The 24,988-nt window shown below is 39.7% G+C and overlaps 1 protein-coding gene across 1 annotated transcript; it reads left to right on the top strand.

Annotated features, from left to right (window-relative positions):
- The first annotated feature begins 611 nt into the window (after positions 1 to 611).
- Positions 612 to 16,788, top strand: LOC115062335 (rho GTPase-activating protein 6). The gene is made up of 13 exons (XM_029530983.1): positions 612 to 935; positions 9,573 to 9,732; positions 10,023 to 10,091; positions 11,047 to 11,309; positions 11,497 to 11,692; positions 11,873 to 11,928; positions 12,022 to 12,172; positions 12,272 to 12,420; positions 13,745 to 13,921; positions 15,073 to 15,170; positions 15,423 to 15,646; positions 15,790 to 15,876; positions 15,962 to 16,788. The coding sequence occupies exons 1-13, from the start codon at positions 789 to 791 to the stop codon at positions 16,507 to 16,509; spliced, it is 2,325 nt and encodes a 774-aa protein (XP_029386843.1). The 5' UTR covers positions 612 to 788; the 3' UTR covers positions 16,510 to 16,788.
- The last annotated feature ends 8,200 nt before the right edge of the window (positions 16,789 to 24,988 follow it).

The raw sequence follows: 24,988 nt of genomic DNA, 5'->3' as shown, positions 1-24,988 counted from the left end.
TTTGATTTAACCTTGTCTTTAAATGTGCAATCCTTTAAACCCACGATCTGCCACAAACTACTTATATTTTCTCTACTTGAAGTTTATCATCATCTGGGCTGACATTTGCCTATTTAGCCTGAAAGTGATCATGACGTATAATTAGCCTAGAGAAGGTAGTAGCAGTATTATTCTTTTTTTCCCCTCGCAATATAGATATTTTGTGTCATTTCTAGCAACTAGGGTTGATGTAAAGACTAAAATATATAACATATTTAAATCTAAAATATATTTTGATGTCATTTTTGGTTCTAAGTGGCGACACTTCGATTTTAAATCAATGAATAACCACTGCCAGAATATTTCATATATTTAATTTTGCACAAACTGCACGAGCCATGATTGAAAGTTAAATCAACTCTGCGTTTCCAATACTGGTGTGCACAATTATTCTTTTTTCTTTTATTATTTATTGATTATTACGTCACAGCAAATATTTCCCCCTAATATGATGGTTACGTCTCGCTTTTAGGAGGAATTAGAATACAGGATTTAGTGGTTATGTTATCACATTTAATGAAATCCACTGAGGGTGGAAGAACTGAGTCAGAGATTGTGGGAGGAGGAAGAGGTGGAGATTGACAGGAGACTCTCCAGGCGCGTATTTCATAATGTTGGGCATGAGGACGCGCAGCGGGCCAGCTGCCGCCAAAGTCTGTCGCTCCTGCGCTCCGTTTGGATGTCAGGCAGAGAGATGAATCCTCTGCCACACTTCTTCATATAATTAAAAAGAAAGGGGGGAAAGAGCCATGTCCGCCCAGGGCTTGTTGAGCAGCGTTTTCTCCTGCTCCCTGAGCCCCAAAACTATCTCCAGGCGGAGGCTGAGGCAGACCAGGAGTTTGGACACGGCGTTGATGCGACATTACGGCACAGACCCGGAGGAGACGTGTTATAAGGTGAGTGAGCTGCCAGGTGACAGACAGAAACCCACAATCTCCGTTTTATATTCGTAAGCAGACTTGTGGAGCCGATCGTAGAGTTTTATCGATATTAGACCAAATAACAAAGAGTTTGATCATAACAACTGTGATGGCCCGAGTTATGACACGGCTGTTGAACACATCACTGCTATCCAGGTGTTATTTTAAATGTCTGTTTTACTTTGTCACGCTCCTCTTTGCAAAAAAAAAAAAAAAAAAAAGAAATTAAAGTTGAGGAGACAGCAGGCCTATTTCCAAATTCCGGAAGTATCTGCAGTAACCTTAAGGATGAATTAGACAAATAAGTTGAAGACTGTTGATATAGATCTTCTGAAACTAACTCACTGGACATTTTATACTTAGCATAAATTAAACAACATAAGATAAACGGGAATTGTTTTCTCACACTATTGCAACACCACAAAGTTTATGACTAACAGGACACACACACACTCACATTAACCCTTGTATGTGGACCTTTGATTGAGACAGACTATAGTTGTGTTACTGCGTCACTGGACATTCAAAAGTGATTCATCTCAAACCTGCTTATAAAATTGGGTCATCAGAAACCTGTGCTTGTGCTAACTTGCTGATGAGTGTCAAAAGAGTTTAGAATTGGGGATATTATCATATTTAGTCAGAGTTTCTCATTTGAAAAAAGAAAAAGAAAACAAAAAGTTGGTCTATTTTCTGACATCACACTATAAGACTAATAAGAGCAAACGGCGAAAGTCAACCTGTGCATCAACTTTTATAGTCTCTATTTATCAGCCTCAAAATCAAATGTTCCTAGCTGTAATTCTGTTTCCATTTAAAATGAGTTACATTTTGTCATTGAAGAAAAATCTGGAAATGTTTTCTTTCTTTTTTTTTTTTTTATTTCCACAAACATTAATGAATTGCTTAATCACCTAAAGCAGTATGGGCATTATTTTGCCTCATCCTATGTAAAAACACTGACATTCACATTACAACATCCAAATAAATCCCCGGTGTCATTAATGCACAGTGGGGCCTGTACACATGAAGAATAAGGGCTGGGTCCATGGTCTTTATTTTCATCAGGCAGTGTCTTACTATACCATATAAATAGAAGAAAACAAGAAGTTGGGGGTGCTAACAAATGCAATCTGCATGACTGCGCTTAAGTTAGTCCTCATGGTAACACTGTTTGTTTAGTATAATGGAAATGTATTACAGATGTGACATTACAATAGGCCTGTAATGAATACCAGGTATCTGGTCTCTCTTTTGGTCATCAACAAGAAGCCAGAGCACTTTGAAATGTAATCACCGTAAATCTGAATGAAGCTGATTAATACTTAAGACAGCTCGGTGTCACAGAGGACATTTAATGTGATTAATAACGTTGGCAGGAGCTTGGATGCTTCCTGCATTATAGTGCTCAAAGAGCTGGACCACAGCTTTGTTTTTGTCAAGCACTGTAAAGCTGAAAAGATGAACTGCGTCGTAGGTACTGTAACAGCCTCAGATAGATTGTTAAAGATATTGCCGTCATTAATTGATCGTTTTTAATACTCGGCCCTTCTGTAGACAGGGCAATTGCACATTACCACTGTTTTATAGCTTGTTCATGCCATTGAGAAAAAAGAATCTAAGCACTGTAGTCAGTTGAGCTGGAGTCTTAGGTGGGAGATCTACGACCCTGCAGACTCACATGACCATAACGTCGACTTACACTGACAGCATATAAATGCCTTCAGCCATGCATCCCCTCACTCCTGGAGGTAATGAAAATCAGATTTTATGGCTGTGCAAATATCCAACCAGAAATGCATTAGCAGACCCTCTCAGGGTAACATTAGTGAAGTCAAGTTGACAGTATTTCTTCCTTTGCACACCAATAATGACCACTGCTCTGTAAGACTCTTACTTTCATGACTCACAATATGTCTTGTAACTCAGGTCATCCAGGCCATTTGTCAGATTGCATGATGAGTATAATCAGTGAAAATGTAAAATTACAATATGTTTAGTCATACCAAGAGTATGTGTGTGTGAGATATATGATTCATATGGCCAGGAAGTGGAAACTTACTGTAGCATGATCCTGGCATGAAAACATACTCATCCCTTTCTCTTGTTTGAAAACAAGGGTCAGAGTGGTATTTGTGATCTGCGTTATAAATGATCTTGTGTTCTCCATAGGCTGAATGTCACTGTGCTCTATTAGAAATGTACCCACCCAGGGTCTCAGCCTGAGCTGAGATGAAAAGCAGAGACATCTGGTTTACATGAAGAAAGCCTCAACTCTTATTTCTCACAGTACAGCAGCATGACCTGATCCTTGGCTACAGTCCCTCAGACACATATTTCTTCCCAGAGGAGCCTGTCCATTTGTATGGCATGGAACTAAACCCGCTGGCTTGTCATTGCAGCACCGCAGCATCCACTTTGTCTGATAGGAGTGGAAATGCACATTGGGTTACATTTCAGCACAGGTGTAAAATCATTGTTTCCCACGGAATCATTCAAATGTCACTTTCAAGTATGATTACATAGCTGACTTATAGGATCTGCAAGTGTAAGACAGGTTTATACTCCCAGTCTCAAGAAGAGGATACTAAAAATGAATAATCATATTCAATCCTCAGTCTTTCTGGGAAAATATATTGTGTTTCCAAGAAATTAGTTGCCAATTAGTTAATCAGAGTTTTCAGTGCCAAATCAGCTGATGCAAGAAAAGTATATGAACAGTTGTTGTACAAGTCAAGTGTCTGTCCATACTCTTCCCGAGTTCTCCTCTATATGGAACACATTCAGCAATGCAGCAATATCTTTGATCTCTGAGTGTTTTGCATGCTCCTGAATACCAAAACAGTCTGCCAGTAACTGCAAACTGCAAATGAGTTTATAAGCTATTTAATATGACCGTGGTGGACCATTACGTGCCTAGCATGAGTCGCAGTTATGTCTTAGCTTTATTTGAGGTGATTTTGCCTTTCATTCTGGGCTGTTATTGGAGTAGCTTGTGCGTGTGAAGGCCTTGGCGAGATATCGGAAAATCTTGCCCTTGGTTAGATTCTGTTTGCAAAAATCCTGCCTTTTAACTGCCATTCAGTGTCTTGTTCTGTTTCAGCAGTCTACGTTAATAGTGTCCACATAAAATTGTGCCTCCGGGAAGATGTTGCATTTGAAAGGACCCCAGGCAGTGTGTGATGAATCGCATTCATTCATTTGATATAATGCAAAACACTTTGCAGGAATACACAGTCACCTTAGACAGCCATAAACAATATGCAACTAGAAGAGAATGAAGTGTAGAAACTTATAGAATGTTTAGATGGGGGCATTCAACATCCCAGTGGTCTAATGACTAAATGAAGAAATGAGTCACTGGGACAAAGAGTACAGGTTGATGGTAAGTATTATTCAAACGTGGACAGATCTAGACAAATGCTAAAACTGATATAGAATTAACACAGCTATCCTTTTTATGTTATTTATTTGGAGGACCACAGTTTTAATGTTTCACAAGTATCCTGTGGCCAATATTAGAATATTTATTATTATGATTAAAATGTTATTGTAACTTTATTGCCATGGCTTTTAGCTCAGGCTGGATGTGTTTATTTCTGGAGGATGGAATGATGTAGGTTGCTTTTTTTTCTTGGCTTCAGGATCTTAAGTCATGCAGGGGTTTGTTTATCCTCCTTTCATTCCATATCTTTACAGAAAAAGTAAATACTAACAATTCAGCAAGTTAGCAATAAGAGTGGCAAGCTTACGTTTGAAATAAAAATGAAAATTTCAATGAGAAAACCTCAAAGTCTCATAGAACTCATTTATATCACTTTGCTCCCCGAATATATTGGCTGAATGATGAACAATGCAGAGAGAGTTTGGGAGAATTGTGTGCGACAAAGTTAAGATAGAAAGTCTTCGGCATTCTTCAGGAGGAGAGATAGCCTCAGGGACAAAGAGCATGCAGGAAACTGAAAATTGTTCAAAGCCACTTAAATCTCACAAAAGGAAATTAAGTTGGTTAAATACAAGCAGGAAAATACATTCAATGGAATATTCTGCAGCTTTTCTGAAAAGATAAGATTTGGACACAAATCTACAAGTGCACTCTCTTTTTTTAATACCTTATCTCTGGTAATAGAAAATGTGGAAATTAAAACAACAACAACAACAGAACTGAAAACACTGCAAAATTATACCAATGAAAATTGTTTCAACTGAAGTAAATCACCAAAATGTGTTGTGTTAGTCTGCCCTGAAGCATTTTTACTCTCAATACAACAGAAAACCATTAGAATTTAGACCAGATCTTGAGACCCCACACCTTTCCACTGAAACCCACATTTATCAAATTTCAAATCTATCAGTCAACATAAAGTAACTCCCCTGTTGAGTTTTAATGTTTTCAAGCGTTATTTCAGTCAACTGCAATGTCCTCAAAATGAAATAGGATTCCTCCACCCAGCATCACTTTCAAAATGGTTAGTTTGTGTCTGCCATTGCTGTTTCCTGTTTATCCTCATCCTCCTTAGCACTAACAACCTCATTCCAGCGGTCTCGTGATCAAAAGCACCACAAAGTGTCAGGATTCTTCATGAGCGATGACAGACACACATGGGAAAGTCACGTAAATTTACTCTTATTTTAATTCTTTGCAACTGTCTTACAACATCAGAGGAGGTGAGGGTAACTAATGATGGTGCTGGTTTATCTATGCGAGCACACCTCATTCCCTCTGCTGCTATATCAATTTGACCAAAGTAAACTTACACAAGTGCTTTCACTAAATTTTCCTGGGAGAGCTCCTTAGGATGGCGTTAAAACCTGTATGTACTCATCAGATAGAGACAGAGGCTTCTGTCCTTACTTTGTGTTCACATAGTGTCCATATTTATGCACATTTCCTATAATCTCACAGATATGGACGAAACTGAGTGAAGTCAGCAGAAATCACAGGAGCCTACAGGTAGAAGATTATTTGAGCAATAAATAACAATTGTCAGTGGGTGGATAGTAAATAATTCACACATGATAACATCGTGATGGCTGATGTTGTTATCTATCAGTTCATTTGGCTTCCTTCCCCGAACTGTTTTTAGAAGATACACACTGACAAACGATAAAGGGGAGCACCAGTAGACTATATTATACATGCATAGTCTGAGCAGTTGGTCTTCTGTGTCTCATTATTTCTATTTTAATAAGAAGCCTAAAAAATGATGCCAGAGATATATAAATCTGCATAACACGAGTTAAATTCCATTACTTTAGTGAAAACCTTTACTGGTGTTGTTAGTGATAAATATGTTTTGTATGTTCCGACGTGTTTTCTTTACTGTGCCGAAAAAATCGACACGTATACGAATAAATACATAAATAAATTCTCTAAAAACCTACCAACATTTAGCTTCCTGCCATGAAGGAAGTACGAGATTTTGCTCCGTTTAGCACAGGGTTAGCTTACACTGACGATCGGCTGGCTAAAGGTTACCTGCTAATAAGATGCTAATCGATGAAGTATTTCAATTGAGATCTTCTCTAAAACAAAATCCGCGGAACTTACATTTTTCTTTACTTTTTGATTGCAAATCGTATCACTTCTGGAAAATAAATAAATAATTAAAAATGGACGCTTTCGTCTGCCTCTCCATGGCAACGGAGGCTGCCGAGGCTCATGGGTATTGTAGTACTCGTGGGCGTGTTTACATATACGTGTGTAGTAGCTACCGCGATGTTAATCTTCCTGTTTGTTTGTTTGTTTGTTTGTTTTGCAACCTTCGAAAGTGTTTCGACTTATTGTCCCATCCTCCAGGTGTTTGGACTTTTTTTATGTGCTTATTCATTTATTTTTATTCTTGTTTTAACGCTACCTGTGTGTGACCACAGCAGCTAGCCGGGGACGCCTCCTCCATGCCTCCTCATGTGCTTTCCTTAGTCGTTCCCTACCTCAGAGCGCTGGCCCCTCCTGTCAAACCCGCCCGGACGAGGCGTTCAAACTCCCCCTGAACTTGCTGCACCGTTGAGTTGATTTGTGGGCCGAGGTGGGACCCGGGCTGCAGATAGACCATGCGGGTCGTGTCGGGGTTTAGTCTGACTCAGTGTTTGAGAGTGTTTGTCCCCGTCGGCAGCTCTCTGTAATGGGGCATCCGCTGGGCCACAGGAGCAACACCCATCTTGTGAGTAGCTGCTGTTTCTGGAGGTTTTAAAAGTTGAATTGGAAGAAATGATCACTTAGATCACACACAGACACAAATATCCTGTAAAATGTGTGGAAAGCAAATGTTTAACATTTGACAGTCTAAGTGTTCTGTTACAATAGTTATTTATAGAGTTCACGATTTATTGACATTTCGTTGACGTCCCACCCATTCACTTACTGCTGCATTGCCCTATCTACTCTTTATTGATTTAATTTTGAATTCATTTTTAATATATGTATAACTAAGGTTTGCTTGAAAGCCAAGTAAAAATAAAATGTCAAATGTGTACTGTTGCCCGTTTAAATAGCCTGAAGTGAACTTTGTAGAGCCCATTTATTTATTTAAAAAGCAGGATGTGAGTAATTGAATGACTTTGTGCTGGTGTTAATAGTTTCCAAGGTTTAATGGACACTCCAGAGTTATTTTGGTTTTTGTGAATGCTTTTACACATAAACTTGCAGAAGACATGGCACCATAGTAAAGGAAACGTCTAATTTTTAATATGCATTAATTGCATTTTCCGTAAACAAACAAACAAACAAACAAACAAAAAAAACAACAACAACAGGCAAATAATGTGGAGACAGAGCAAGGGCTCTTAGGAAAACTATTCCCATTACACCCCATTCAATGGTTTCCTGAAAACTTCAAGTGTTCTTGATCAGTGCAATCTCAGCTTTCAATCTAGCCATATTGTATGAACTACCTTGCACATTTCCTTTCATTGTATTCCAGGGAGTGCAAACAAAAGCTTTGAGTTTCAACCAGGCTTTGAATTAAAATTAGGTTCTGATGTGTAGCTAAGAAAAGTGCATCCTGCTGTATTCATTGAATGACTCTCCATTGGTGTTGGTAGTTTACAAGTTTTAGAGGTCATACCAGAGTCATTTTGGTTTTGTCAACACTTCTTGGTGTATTCACTGACACAAGAGGTTTAGTTGAACCTTCATTATTTAATTATTATAATTTTTATAAATACATTTAAAGGAATACTTCACTTAATGTTTGCTAAATTCTCATATATATTCTCAATATAAATGAATTAATGAATAAAAACAGAAATAACATGACAAAAATTCTTTTTTCATCAGCATGTTTGCACTTCATATGTCAATAGACAACAGAAGAGGACCGGTCTTGCTCTTGGTTTGTGTTTAATCTGCACCGTGTGCTTAGGTTAGCACTGTTTTCTGCCACAGTAAGATGGTTCTGGGTTTGATTCTTCACTGTCAGCTTAATAGAAGACTCTAAATGTCTCACAGGAGTGAATGTGTGATTTTTATAAATAACTTAAAAATTTAGGATTATCTATGACCTAAAAAATGTTCTTTCTTTATCTTCATTATTGTTGATGCTGCTTATTTAATGGGTTTATATGACACTCATCATCTGTTCACATGAAAAAAAAAAAATATATATATACATGAAGGGGTAAGAGGATATAGCTGATTTTTGCTTCCTGCATCCTCTCATATTGGTGTTATATTGGTGTCTCTGACATTGATTGATTGGTCAATTAATGTGCAGTTCAATTACTTTCCAAAAGGGGTTTCAGAGTTTTGGGTTGCATGTTTGTCATCATGTACTCTGTGTATATTTATACTGTACTAAGTGTGTAACCACAAAAAAGTGTGCCACTGTAACAGCCCTAATTCAGATTTAATGAGAATGAGCCACTTTAACGTAAGCCTTATCCCGATAATGAGTTACTAAGCCTCTTTGGAACACGGCTCATATGATTGGCCTGACTGTGCTGGATCAAAACGCTGTAATCTCCAGCATGGAAATGTTCAAAGGTTGAGGATTTCAGATCAGATTATTTGCACCGTCATTAGTACAGTACTAAACCCACAGAATGGCTCATCTACTTGCCAACAAAGTATTGTTTGGGATTTTAAAAATGCACATTAATAAAGTACAAAAAGAAGGTTCCAGCATAATGATGTGCCTATTATAAAAGAAAATACCTTATAATAGAACCAAAAGAAAAATTAAAACAGATGCAAATGATAAAAGCACAGTCAAACAGAAGTTAAAAAGTCTGAAACTGGATTAAGAGAGACAACAACAAATTTATTTTTTAATGCTTTGTGGTGATGGTACAAAGAAACCAATTATGTTGCAATTCCACATGATCAATGGTCTTTCTGTTTTCTCTGATCAGACAACTGGTCCACGTCAGCTCTTGTGTTTCAAAATTTAGTTGAAATACTCAATTACAGTGTTCTTAATGTTGACATCTCACATAGGTAGTTGGAAAGACCACAGAAAAACAAAAAAAAAAAAAAGATGATCGTATTCAGACACTGAAAACAAGATGTCAATTTTTTTGACATGGTTTAGAGCAGATGATTAATGTATCAGCGTGCATGCCGTGCAGTGTGGCCGGTTTTAATTTAAAGTGAGTGTGCGTTTGTGTCCTTAGGGTGACTTCACCTGGAACAGCATGTCAGGTAGCAGTGTTGGCCTGAAGCCCGTTCCCTTGCAAAGCCTCTCAGAGTTGGAGAGGGTGCGTCTCCAGGATGTGGCGTTCAGGAGACTGCTTCAGGATTGTGACCTGGGCTGCCACATCACCATCCCTAAGTGTAGGAAAATACACACACAAACAGAGATACACTAATCCACTAAAAACCGAGGTTTCTACTCTTTTCTTAGGCAAAAGCAGGTCGCAGCATGTTTTATGAAACACTTCCTGTCTATTGGAGTTAAGACTCATGCTCCACATTTTTAACTGTGTCTGTATAGTTTGCCTCTGTTTGTTTGGTCCTCTGGATTGTGCCACTGTTTAGGAGGTGAGCCTGAAAAGAACAAAAAAGTGCAAGAGTGTGTTAACAGTAAGACTTTATTTAATTGTGACACCTCTGCTTCCCCTCAGGTCACAAGCCCAAGAAGTCACTTCGGAAGAAGTTGGATTCATTATCAAAAGAGAAGAAGCAAGATAAAGGTAAAATGGGTGTAAATGTACTGTACCAAGCCCAATACAGAATGTTCAATCACATCACGACATAGAGGAAAATAAAGAGAATTCGTGGACATATCCTCACAAATTGGCTTTAGATAAGAGTTTCCAACTCATTCGTATTCCCAAACTGGTGAACATAAACAACTCTTTTTCTCTTCATCTATGGAAGAGCCGCAGAGTGCCGCCAAGCCTTTATTCCCCCTGTAGTTTCCAGCTGAGTCAGCCTCTGAAACTTGAAAAGATACTGTATCTTTTTGGCTGAAGCTCTATAGACTCACTGAAGCAGACATCCTCGGCTGTTTATATCCATGTCGCAATGAGTGATCAAAATCTTTCCAGTACGGGTAAAGAAGTCTCAGGGGGAGCCATGCTCTTCAACCACTACACTGCCACGCCCGCTGCAGCAGCCTGGCAGCAGCCTGGCAGCGAAGTGATGTTCTCCATCAGACAGGCAGTCGAGGGAAATAACGAAAACAATCTTAAGTGGTGGCTCATTCATTACAGCCTGTCCTCCGGCTCAGCCAGCCCCCTCTTTCCTCCTCTTCCACTTTTGTTTACAAAGGCATTTCAGGAGGTATGTGCTGCCTGAATCTGAATATTGAGTGCGCTCTTCAGGACACTGCACTTGGTATTCCTACTGACATATTTATATTGAATGGCATTTTTTGAAATCAAGTTTGAAGAGAAAGAATGAATGAATGCAGTTTTGAACAAACAATGTTTGATCCAAATAGCAACATTGTATGCATTGTATTTTATTTACTGTATATATAATATAACGATATATTAAATATATGTAGACACAGTATAATGCAGCGTATAATATGCTGACATGAAAGACACATCTAAAAAGTCATTTAACATTTCCTAACATTTGACTTGGAGCCAACGGGATGAACTTTTACTCTTCCTGTCTCACCCTTCCCCCCTCACACAGAGAATATGCCTCAGGCGTTTGGCATACCACTGTCGCAGGTCATTTCCAATGACCGCACACACAAGCAGCGGCATGATCCCCCACGGGAGGAACACAGTGACCCCACTGAATTGATGTTGTCCTTCCTTCACCTCACCTCCAGCCTTAAAAGGCCCAACAAAGAACTCTCCAGCAGCGCCTCCTCACTTAGCTCCACGTCTGAGGCCCCAAATGAGTCGCCTCACCCGGGCACACCAGACACAATACGACGGACACGCAGGAGGGTAAGTGTCGACTCGTCTATCAATAAACCATGACAGGTTGTCGTAGTGCAACAGGGACTCTGACTGGTTACACCTGTTTTGTTGGGAATATACATCCTCTGTGAATAATGGATGGATGATGCAAGCACCACATTTTATCACTCGTAGCACTCAGGGCATGCACGGTTGTCACCCATCTGCTAAACAGGGTGGAGTGTCTGTGGATTGCATCACTGACCTTGACGATAACCAGTCTCGGCTCTTGGAGGCCCTCCAGCTGTCACTGCCAGAAGAAGCAGCTGGCAACAGAAAGAAGCGTCATGACAAAAAGCTCAGCCTTAACCCAATTTACAGACAGGTGCCCAGGGCAGTGGATCTCTGCTGCCAGCACCTGGAAAAATACGGTAGAGACAAGCTCAAATTTCACGCTAACAAATGTGCTAACAGTGCAGCATATCTGTGCGGAACAGTTCAGTCACAAATACAGTTTGGTCTTCACCTTGTAAATCATGCAGTATGACTGTCTTGCGGCTGAATGATAACAACAGTACTGGTGCTGAAATAATGTGTTTGTCTTTCCTCAGGTCTACAGACAGTTGGAATTTTTCGTGTTGGGAGTTCCAAGAAGCGCGTCCGACAGGTAAGATTTCAGCTGGTTAGCTTTAAAACGTGTCCTTGATAAACCATTAAATTGCATCAGCTGTGAGTATGGTTCTTATAATATTTCATCCAGCTTCGGGAGGAATTTGACCAGGGATGGGAGGTGCATTTGGATGAAGAGTACAGTGTGCACGATGTGGCTGCATTGCTGAAAGAATTCCTCAGAGACCTGCCTGATCCACTGCTAACAAGAGAGCTTTACACAGCTTTCATCAATACGATGTGTGAGGAAAAAACACATACTGTATACACATACACACACACACACAATGTCTCTGATGCATTTGAAACTGATGTCACCTTTTTGGTTTGTTTCTCTGCAGTGCTGGATTGTTCAGACCAAGAGAACGCCATCCAGCTCCTGATGTTTTTGCTTCCTCCCTGTAACAGCGACACACTGCAGCATCTCCTCTGTTTGTTGTCCACTGTGGCTGCACATGCTGAAGACAGCCTGGACAGTCAGGGACAGGAGGTAAAGAAATTGGACATGCCATGTCGTTATGGTGGTGGAAGGATACACCGACTTTTTGTATTCTGTAACGAGATACGTCATTGACATGGTGTCAGCATTCTGCTTCTAATCGCATTGTTGATCTTGTGCATTCCTGAGAAACATCTCAGGACTGCAGGTCGCTTGTGCCAAGACACTTTTGTTGATTCTGCTAACAAGCTCTAATAATATTTAGGAGACAGTCAGCTATCACAGAATGCTCAAATTTTACAACTTCAATGTGATTTTGAAGAATTCCCCACAGCCAACAAAAGGCATTAAGACAGGTGTTTACAGCATCTGTAGCTTCCTGTTTGAAGTCCTGTTCCCGTGCAGCACCATTACACATGACGATCCTCTGTGGGCTTTTCACACGAAATGATGCACAACCAGCATCGCCCACCTTTACAAAGAGCACACAAAAATCAGGATTCTGTGTAGAGTACACCATTAGACCAGTAGTCATAATTTGTTATTCCAATGTGAAGCTCAAAATTGAGGCGGTCAATTTTCTAAACATAGTTTTTAATTCAACAGTGACATCTTAGATTTTAGGTAAATATGACATTATAAATATCAACACAGCATATATCACCATACCAACATTTCTCTCGTCCATTTGCTAACATTTTCACATATAGCAAGAGCATGCTCTGTAGCTTGTTCTTTAAGATGTAAGCTCATTGCCATCATGACTTAGCTAATAAACCAAAACCTTTATCATGAGTTTTCTTTCTGACCACTAATCATCACAATAGAGATCAATAGCTTCCCACACATTAAAACCAAGCTCTATTTTTGGCCTCTACCTTTGAGCACATATACTGCAATTGAAAAAAAATTGTAAAGGAAAGGTCTGCTTTGATTTACTTGAATAAAAATTAATGGTGACAGGCCTTTGTTAGGTGCAAATTCCCTACATGTCCAATGAGAGTCTGCCTACAACAATACTCAAACCTCCTGAGTGCAGGCACACAAACAGATCATTAGAAAATTGAGGGTAATTTCACCTCATTGTTATTTTTATGAAATAATCTCAGTCTTAAACATATTGCTTGGAACAGTGGGGATTACAATTGGGCAATTATAGATAATTCATTTGTCATATTAAAAAGAAAAAACTTGATTAAATATGAAAGAAGATTAACTTTTTTTCTGTAGACTTGCTCAGCTGCTTACAATAAATGACTGTAACTGAAGAAGTATAATCCAACGCTTCAGAAAATGCAGTAAAATTGCACATCACTTGTATATTCAGACAGTCCAGACTCTGATTTAACATAAATTATACCATCTCTTTTTATAGACAACAGGGAACAAGATGACATCACTCAATTTGGCCACAATCTTTGGACCAAATCTTTTACACAAGCAAAAAAAAGACAAGGAGTTTGCAGTAGAGAGTTTTGCCCGTGCAGAGGAGAGTACAGCCATCATCGGCGTGGTCCAAAAGATGATCGATACGTATGAGACACTATTTATGGTAAGCTGTGCTAACTGCAAACCAACAAGTCACATAAGCAGTTATAAACTGCCCTGCATTAATCAAGCAAGCCCTTGTTCTTGCTCAAGTTTGTTTTTCCTGTTTTTGCAAAAAAAAAAAAAACAACCAAAAAACAAACAAACAAACTTTTTTTTTAGTCTAATACAGATGAGTCATTCATCTTCTATGACTTTTCGGTTTCCGGGTTGCTGTGGGGTGTTGGAGCCAATCCCAGCTCACATTGGGCGAGGGCGGGGTACACCCTGGACAGGTCACCACTCCATCACAGGGCCAACACACAGAGGCAGACAGAGACCAACAACCACTCACACTCACACTCAGACCTACGGGCACTTTAAAGTTACCATTAACATAAACATGATGTCCGGAGTACCTGGAGCAAAGCCACCCAAGCACAGGGAGAACATACAAATTCCACACATAAGGCCAGAGGCCAGGGAACCGAACCCATGACCTTCTTGTTGTGAGGCAACAGCGCTAACCAGTAAACCACTTTGCTGCCCAATACAGATAAGTCTCCTAATGAAATGTAAACACTAGCTTTAGAGGGTTTAAGAAGGGCCAAGCATCTGCACTTCTGTTGCTTAAACAAAGTAGTACCACAAGAATACTATTTAATAAAAGATATTTGTTTTCCCCCGCTGAACATTGGAAATTACTTTTTTTTTTTTTTTGTGAAAACACCTTTTTTCCGGACAAGCTACACTGAATAGGCTAACAAAGGTCTGCCCAGTCCTCTGTTTTAATTACAATGATCAGGAGCATGGCCGCCTGCATTATCTTTTCTGCTTTACACCAGACATTTAAGTGTAGATGCACCAACAGATGCCTCCACTGAATTGACTGAAAAAGATCTGTTCTCTGCATCATAAATTCTGTTCTTCTCAACTGCTGTCAATTATTTTATACCATGCAAACATCAAAAATAATACTATCAATGCTGGGAATACAAAACTGAATTCACTGTATGTTTTATTTAAAAATGAATCCTGTAATGATAATGCTGTCATTCATTCATTACATCATTCATTACTATGGAGTGATTAATTAATGAAAGGAATTAAAGAAAACTAGTTTACAACTTTCATTCTTCATTATGAGCTTCAGTGAACTGGTTCTGGCCCTCCCAGGTACCTGCTGACCTGCAAAATGAGGTGCTGATGAGTTTGCTAGAAACTGATCCAGACGTTGTGGATTACTTACTCCGGAGGAAAGCCTCCCAGCACACGTGAGTTTCTGCCCTTTGTTTCATTGTGTGCGTGTGTGTGTGTGTGTGTGTGTGTGTGTGTGCTTGTGTGCTGTCCTCCAGCCTCTAAGTTATCTAAATGAAGCATGTAGGTCATAACTCAGGATTATCCTCCTGGTAATATGGTTTTTTGTAAGGCGGTGTGCTTTTCTCAGGACAAAACTGGCTATCATCCTGGAGCTTATATCCACAGCTGGTTATCCAATATTTATTGGGTTGTCTGTGTTTGTGCAGAGATCCAGGCCTTCTGAGAGGAGAAGAGTCCTTCTCCCTCACAAAACGATGCTTGTCCAGTGAATCCATCAAAGCATCTAGTGGAGAGGTGTCTCCCTATGACAACAACTCACCTGTCCTGTCAGATGGACTGCTGTGGAAATACCCAGAGAGGCGATACAAACACGGTGAACTTTCAAAAGATGAATCTGGCAGCACCTCTCCTACTGTTCTTACCAACAATGGTGAACTATATTCATTTTAGGATACAATATAAACGATTTATTTGACATTTTGGCATTTTTGAATCTTCTATTATTCTTATCTTAAAACATTCGATCTGTTTAACTGAAGTAACAAATTTTTTTATTGATTTATTTGCTTTTAGTGGTTTCAACAATCTGTGACAATGATTATTTCTGGGACACTTGGCAAGAACTATTAAACAGAGACTCCACTGGCCATCACGTCACTGGTAACAGAATCGTCTTTACATGTTCTTGCAGATGGTCTTTGAGGTACGCGATGAACGCTGGATGTTAATCATAGTTTTCTCTCAGGTTCCCTTGGAGACATGTCGGAATGCGAGTCCTATGGATCATCGGAGGGACGGAGCAGTCACCAAGGTAACCATAAGTTGCCCATCAGACCAACACAGAGCTCATTGGCTGCACAGGAGTGCAGGCCACACCTCCCAGTGACTCGGAGCAGCAGTGGTCCTCATGACCAGAGAGGACAGACACAATCAGAATCATCACTGCATCAAGGACTGAGCAGCCAATCAGCGGCCATTAGCTCAGACGACTTGGCAGCAAGGACAGGACACTCTGTATATCCCTTATTTAAGGTCACAGTGAATAGTGTGTCTCCCCTTCACTACTCGGGACATCTAAGGGAGACACATATTTCTCACTCCACACCCTCCCTCTTCGTGTTTAAGCCGGACCCCCAATCTCCACACCTGTCCCAGACTATAGATCCGGCTGTCACCTCTGGACTTACACATGAAAAGGACCCTGGTACACTAGACTACCAGACAGCGAGGTGGCACATACGGCCGATACAGTCAAAAGACAATTCAGACTCCTTGCCAGAAACCTTGGTGTGATGCATCCCTTTGATTCCTTTATCTATATTTGCAGCTTCAATTAATATTCCTCTTTGACAGACAGTTAGTTGCATAAACATGATATAAAGCTATTGCTCAGTGCAATTTTGTATGTATTTGTATATTGTTTTACTGTGTTATTGGCATGAATTGCACAACTGTCATTTGCAACACAACCGTCAAATGCTTGTATCAGACTTGAATGTCTTTAATGCTTAAAATGAAGCCAAGAATATTTTTAATGTTGAATGTAAAATAAAATATTCAGTTTGTGTTGTGCTGCTGCTTTAATTTTGTGCCTTCATCTACTGCGCTACTCAAATATACTTTGCTATACGTTCCAAAGGAATTCTTCAATATCTGAAGAGCACCATGAAGGAGTGTTTTTTTTTTTGGGGGGGGGACCAGCTTCAACTTTCAGACTTTCAGCTTCAAGGATGAACTGATTCGATTTTGCTGGTCAAGAGTTCACTGTGACATTATGGAGCACAAGAATTCATAATGAGATTATAACACAATTTAGCACAAACATCTTACAGGATGAAATGATGGAAGTGATGACATTTTATATCCCATAGTTCAAAAGTCATCTTCACTATTACATCCCAATGTTCTGCAAAAGCACCTCTCTGGCCATTGGTCAGTGTCCTAAGTCACTGTGATTTCTTTCAATTTGATGTTTTGGCAGCAACGTGGCTGCAAAGTATTCAGTTTTTTGGATTGTTTTATTTTGAGATGCAATTTTAGCGGTCGAAGGTCAAGGTCAGTGTGACCTAAAAAAAAAAAAAAAACATTACCCAAATGCTTTTGGGTATAACTCAAGAATTCATACAAATCTTATGATCAGATGGAATTCTGTTTAGTTGAAAATATTGAATTTGGATTGTGGTTGCGCTGAACAGTACCAAATCATAGCAAAGCTAAAACAGTGCTGCCTATCTAACCTATCTAAACGTATTTTGTACTACTCATTCAAAATGAAGCACTTAAGGTTTTAATGGAGTCTCCATTGCAGGCAGGTTTATGCAATGCTTTTATTTCAGTTTCCTACATATCCACTAATAGCCTTGGGGCCAGGTTGTTTGCTCTTAATGGGCATGAAGTTAAAATTAAATTGTTATTTATAAGGGATGGGCAGTGCATTTTGTGCTCTGCTGTGCATCCACAGTGAAGCCATCATCTGAATTGCCACAAGAGGGCAGAATAAGACCAAGAAAAATGTATTATTGGCTCAACTCTTTAACCCATGTGCATTATGGTTATAGGACTTATATTGCACAATGAACAGCTAATTTATTCTTCACTGCTTTGAGACAATGTTAGGGGAAGGTGGTGAGTTCAGGTGATATGTATGATTTACTGTTTTTTTTTTTTTCTTCTTTTTTTAATCAGACATTACATAATTGATTGAATAGTATCTGTTTTATGAGCTTTCATCATGCATAGTGCAAATAGCAAGAAACCTGAGCTGAGCTGATGCAGGGGACTGGCTGCAGAAGTATTCCCAATAAAAATGCAATCACAGAGAAAACACAGAAAAAGTCTGTTATTGAATCAGGAATGCTTATTTGAGAAAGCAGAATGGCTCTGGAAATTTTGCTGGAATTGTACTATTTCACTGACAGCATTATAGTTTTGAGTTTAAAGTATAATACATTTAGATAGCGTAGCTAGCTTTCATCTGAGGAAACCATTCAATGTTAGAAAAAACACTCAGCACAGTAACATAGGGTATCTATTTCACATAGACAAGAGGAAAATATATAGCTTCAAAACACGTCGCTTAAACATGTCAGATTACGGTGTTAGACAGAGACGGTCTTGTTCTTAAAGCGATAAGTAATCTGATGATGTTTTGACAGTAAGATCTCACGCCCTGATATTAAACTCTTTCCTTGTTAAACGCAGCCTGGGGATTTTCTCAGTGCTGCAATTTGTGGTTCAACTTTCTTGGCCGTATCTGCATCAGGAAAGCTGTATGTGTGTGAGCCAAGCTGTATCTGACCACCACATTGTCCCATTCTGACAAGAGCAGGGAGACAGAACAGGATGTCTGGATGTATTTTACAGAGGATCCCGCCTCACTGCTGTTTGCCTTCACTTTAGTAGCTGCACCACAGATGGACCGGTCCGCTATAAAAATATCCCATCCAATGTCCAGACAAAAGGATGCGAAATAAACAGCCTGCAGATGCATTTTCATCCCTTCATTTGTGACCTGCCTCCTGAAAGTGAAGAATAGAGATCAAATATTTAATTCCACATCTTATCTGCACAGCACCGATGGGTGTAAAATGATCCTTTGGCAGAGCTGCTTCTGTTCCCAGCAGTGGGTCAATCCTGTCTGAGTCCACTCGCTGGCATCAGGAGCACCTGCAGGGAGGACAGAGAAAGGTCACAACCAAGACGAGGCTGAATGTTGAGAAGCAGGAGAGCCTTGGCCGTGGGGTTTCAAGGTCGAGGTCTGATATACAAATATCGGCTGAGTGCAGTGGAGCTCATTAAGGTGTTAGATACGGCACAAAACACTTTTGATGCAAATGCTGCACAGCCTGAGTGCATTTCCGCCATTTTCAATACAAACTCAGGAATATTTCATATACTGCTTTATAAAGCTGCTTTTCAAAGACCCGTCATGAATCTGAGCTGTTTGTTGCCCTTAAATATGAACTCTGACTTTGCTGCAGCATCTAAGAGTGCACCTTAATCCAAAATATTCATTCTAGATGACTGTTTGGGTTTGGAAATTAAATTTTGTAATAAAATGAATGAATAAAAAGTAAAAACCAGGACATGTATCTTAGAGACAGGAAGCTATTCTGCGCTCACTTACGATTCTATGCTCCTCCGCTGTATCTGAAACGTATTTCTGCAGTCTTTGTGAGGGCTGAGCACTACACAGCAATAACAGTGCATGAAAATAATGAATGAACACAATGTCCATCACTTCACTAATGGAAAAATATGAAATACAGCAGTCAGCAGACTATTAATGAGTGCAAGAGTGACACAGGGCCCAAATGCCAATAAGAGTGGCTTATAGGAGTCATGGTCATGACTGCGTAATGAAGTTTATTTATTTATTTTTTTTTTCAAGTTTAAAGGATTATCAGTGATTGCATTAAGCCTCTCAGCTTAGTGCCGTTCAACACTCCATGAACAAAATGTGAAGTTTTAGATACCAAGTGTTTCACTGATAAGGCAAGTTAAAGCAATTTGGTACAATTTTCAACTTTAGATTTTGAGCAACACTCTCCCCTTTCTTTTTTCTTTTTTTTTTTTTTGGAGGAGGGGTGTGCTGAAGTAGTGCTTAGATTTCTCTAGTTTTTAATTGAATTTATTATCAGGGCCTTCTAAATCGATTTATTTATATCTGTTTATATCTGTGAGAAATATGTTCTCCTCACTCATGTTTTTCTACAATATCAGTGAAGCAACTCCAGCCCACAAAATCTAATTTCATTCACCTAATCTGCTCTGCCTCATGCTCCAGTTGGGATATATCTGATTAATATTTCTCATTTTAATAGAAGGATCACATTCCATCCAAAGAAACAGTGGAAAACACTTTTTATTGGTTATAAAATAAAGTATGTTACTTGGTGCGTCCGTAAACAGACCACGGCTTCTAACGCACGTTCTGCCGGCAATGTTAACTCGGCTCTGACTCTTTGAGTCCACGTGACACATGAAGCTGGGATGAGGGCTGTGCATTTGGTAGGACAGGGGATCAAGTTGGGTCACCCTCAATATGGCAGCACTTTGACAAACTGGTCAGGGAATGATTAAGTATTAAAGTGGTGTCAGAGGCGTACTGCAGGAAATCCACCAAAGGCTGTTTGCAACATGTACTTTTCATCAGTCTTCAAAACTTGTGCAACAACCTGAAAACAATGTGGCTGAAAGCATGATTCAACAGTCCAACATCAAACGCCCAGATGTCTTTCTACAATGTTTTTTTCATATCGTGCTTGTTTTATGGGACAGCCAAACACATACAGTGACACATCCATATGTCTCAACTTCACTTTTTACATCCATTTTACCACTGATAAGAAACAGAACCATCATGTGAAATTAGCACAGATGCAAAAAAGGTGGAGGAAATAACTGTACCAATGGAACACTTTTGTTTATGCATTTTGACCGAAAATAAATAATCAGCATGAGCAGAAAATATTCAAGTTGTGGAGTTGTGGAGGAGAAACAGTTCTCGGCACGCTGTAAGGTTTGTTAAAATTCCATTTAATCTTCCATGTATTCTGATTGCAAGAGTAGCTGTTGCTCAGACTCATAGCATTAAGTCGAGTTTCAAACATATAATCATGACTTTTATGCATCAAAGACGGTGCCAGCGGTTAATAATTAAGTCGAAGATTGACCTGGGTAATTATCATAGAGGGACTTCAACAAAAAATGAAACCGTACTAAGAGTTACAACACAAACACACCAACAGTTGGCAACATGGCTGACATGGATTAATCAGTACATTTAATATTCTGCACTTTTGTTCTGAGAAAGACAAACAAGCACTGGGAGTTCTCTCTGAACTGTGTCTCCTGTGTGTCCTCCGGTTTCCTGCTGGCAGAGATCCCCCCTCTATCTAGGTTTCATCTTTCTTCCCTTTGGGATTAATTTTCAGATTTGATTTCGGAGACGTGCTGATTTAGCAGATTCTAGAATTGTGCTCTCTTATTCTTGTCCTTCAGTCCTTCTTCTTTTTTTTTAAAATTTTTTTTTCATTCTCTGCTCCGTTCACGCACACATACACTACTTTTGTTTTGGCTGGCGAGGAGAAACTAATCATTAATTTTGCCGTGATTTGTTGTGATAGTCTACCATGGGCCCCCGTAATGATCACTCGGCAACAGCCAACATTACCCTTGGAAACAACCAAAGAGAGCGCCCAATCCCTTAGAAAGACACTACAAACACGAGAGCAAAAATAATTTCAACTTTATCTGAGGGTGTTTGTGATGTTTGTTTGTTTAATATTGAAGGGATTTTCAGGTCTGACTCCCTCCCTCTCCTCGTTGTCAAACCTCAAAGTCACACGATAGCAACAGTGAAGATCAATCAAACTATTGTTCCTGGTGATTAAATGGTAGTCGAACACTTAGAAAAGAAGAAAGACTTGGAGTTTGAAGCATCTCTGTGTAATAACACAGACCAATCTTTAAATTTAGACGGCGATTCAAGGTTTGAAGGAGCACGTAATTTAAAAGCTGCCTTTTCTTGAGTCCGAGCAAACCAAAGCTTGATCAAATCCAAGCTGTTATTGAATAAACTTTAATGGGCATTAACTTCCCAGTGTAACGGAGGTACAAAGTATCAAGGCTGCCTATCAATAAAAAAACAGATACTTGCTTTCTAAACAGAGAATACCAAACCTGAGAACAAAATGATGGATTCTTAATCGCAACTGTTTTGGATATTGGTTTAGTTTACTTCTATTCTTCTCCTACTGAGATTGATGTTGTCATAATTTACACATGTGGCCCTGAAACCGTGACGATAGTTTTGAGCAGTATTGGATACATGCCTGGGATTTTTATGTGATCTTTCTTTCGTTTCTTTATCGCCAGAAGACCAAAGAACCAGCCATTTCCTGCATAGTCCCAACAGCACATCTGATGTGATGTTCAAAGCACATGAATGTGAAAACATCCCATGGTTGCATCAATCTCAGCACTGAGAGCTCTCAGCTCTGAACAGCATGGCTTGTGAAACAAAATTAAAGCATAAGAAGCGCGCAAGTCAAGACACAATCCGTGTGTGTCAGCCTATATATTCGTCCATCTGGTTGACTGGCTGTCTGCTGATGTTGGGGGTTGCCTGAAAATTTGCTGAAGTCATTAAATTGCATTTTGCTCAAAGGAAGTGATAAAGGTGTAATCATGCCAACCTAGGAAGTGTGTGAAAGGTCCCTCTAATCTGCAAACTTTTTTCCTGCCTAGTTTCATCATATGCAGGCAGAGACTTGAAACCAAACTCTCTCTGAGCAACGGCAGACTGCATGTGGCCGCAACCTCTGTCTGTAATGATTTACTTATTTAATGCAGAAATGACAACCTGATTTACTCCGGTGTTACAAAATCATTCTGAGAAAAAAAAACAAAAAAAACAAAAACGCTAGGAGTTGCAAAAATGTTTGAGGTGCTTTTATTTTCGAAAATGGGAGAAAACAGAAAAGCAGCACAACCCGAAAACCTCACAGGCCTGCATCACAGTCACTCTCCAACACCCTCGGTCTTGGTGGCCAGAGGCTTATAAGTACTAAACCCCCCCATCCTAGTTACTAACCCCTAAAACCCAACAGTATAGTCAATAATGAGATCATCCACCCCCAAGCCCAATCAACAATGGTACAGCCCAAATTAATCACACCTGCCAGAGAGAGCTGCAGCCAGTATATAAATCAGCCCTGTGGGTCAGCTCTGTTTACATCAGCAGGCTGGGGAAGAAAAAAAACAAAAAAAACAAAACGTAACATAACATAACATAACATGAAGCTAATGGGAAGCTCCAACAGAACACTGCTTTTGAGATGAGTATGAATAAAATGGCCAAAGTTAGCTCAACAGTGACTGAGTGTGTTTAAGTTGTCACAGTTGGTTTATTGTGGTGCGTCCACTGAACTCGACAGAGGAGGGCTAATCTATATGTGGCTGTCTGCTTTCGAGTGCTTAACTTCCTGTGTGCTGCCCGCAGTCGGTGAAGGGTCTTCACATCCAGAGTTAGAATGAACTCCTGTATGTATGACTAACGAATAGAAACCTTTCAGTCAAGTGTCAGTTGTTTTTACTGGCGCTCGTGATGCCTGTGGGTGATCTAATATTCCATCAGTCCTGCAAGCTCAGTCCAGTCAAACACATGGACAGCAACATTCCTACCTTTTGTAACTACCCCGTTGTGACAGGTAGGGCAAGTAATGTGGGGAACTGCTTCCAAACAGATGGGAGCAATGGAAGAAGTAAAGCAAACGAAATGGCCAAATTCAAACTTGGAGGATCTAAAGGAAAAAGCAAAATGTATCCAGTTCTTCCAACTCTGCTCTTTGGTTTCGACTGACTTCGACTGACTGTTTTTGTGTGCTGACCCGTGTGCGACGCTGACTAAGAGCGTTGCACTGCTCGCAATACAGAAGTACCTGAAATGTTCTGTAAAGGCGTCGACATCACGAAGGACTCTCAGCTTCTGTTCCTTCATGTCCTTTTTTTTTTTTTTTTTTTAACCAGATGTGATGTCACCAGAGAAAGCATAATTCCCCCTTTTTTTTTTTATTTGTTTCTACAGCCTGTCACTGTGCTTCTAAAATAAAGGTTAAATCTGTTTTGCCAGATGGGTGTTGATATAGTGTAACATCCATCTGAGGGAGTTTCGCCCAGAGGTTTTGCACACAATAAAAAAAAAAAAGTTAATTGTGCATGTCTTTCAATATTCTATTGCTCTAATAAATTGGCTCCAACTTTTATTTATGTGCACTCTTGAGTGGTTTGAAACCCTGCTGCGTCTAATCCAAAAGAACTCACATTAGCCTGCGGAATCCCAGGTCTCAGATTCCCCCCGCTCCCCCAAGTGGCTTTTTCAACATCCAGATTGTTCCAATCCATTTTTCAGTTTTGTTTTAAATGTGTGGCCCATCTATTCCTTGGCATAAAACCTTGGCCACATAAGGTTTAAATGGTCTTTTTATAAAGATGTAGAGAAATTGTAATGGAATTCTTCTTTGTTTCATGTGGTGCACCTCGGTGCCCTAAAAGACCTTAGTTTACATGTTCTCTATGAATACTGATATATTTTGTTATTTAAGAGTTGTAGGGGGATACTCAAGATAATGTTTGCTTTTGCTCAAATCATTTGCTAACCTTGAGTGTTTGTTCTGTGTAAGGGATATACGCCCTGTTTCTCAAATATGATCTCATTATTGCGAGTATGAAATTGTGTTTTCAGACTGACTCATCTATCTCGCAGGATGAATTCTCATTAGGGTGGAGAAAACCAATTCTGTCTTGCTTAATAACGAGATTCTTTTTCTTTTTTTTCTTTTTTTTTTTTGCAGCTTTCTGCCTGCTGGCGTCTGTAGATCCTTGAGACTGAGTCCTATTTTTCTGTGCTTAGTAACTCAGCGGAGCTGCCAGTGGCGATGAAGAAAAGCCCTTTACCTCCATTATCTGATGCTGGCTTGTATCACCACCAGGTCCAACCTTATTATATCCGCCTTTTCACACATTTCTTTTTTCTCCTTACCTACATAAAATAGTGGGAACTCACTCATTAACAGCTCAATTTTCACTGGCAGCGATAAGAGAAGCTCCAGCTTTTGGCTGGTTTTTATGTTGACGTGTGGAGTTAATGATTGTCCTCATTGAGTGCCAGCTCGCCAAAGGGTTAAGTATTCTTCTCAGGAGCTTTCCATGCTCCTGTGTAAACCTGTAGAGCAGATGAGAAGCAGAGTGTGTGTGTCAGTGAGGTATG

The sequence above is a fragment of the Echeneis naucrates genome, chromosome 21, assembly GCF_900963305.1.
Source record: "Echeneis naucrates chromosome 21, fEcheNa1.1, whole genome shotgun sequence".
Classification (NCBI taxonomy): Eukaryota; Metazoa; Chordata; class Actinopteri; order Carangiformes; family Echeneidae; genus Echeneis; species Echeneis naucrates.
Note: the sequence above shows the minus strand (reverse complement) of the source record. Positions and strands in the feature narration are given on the sequence as shown.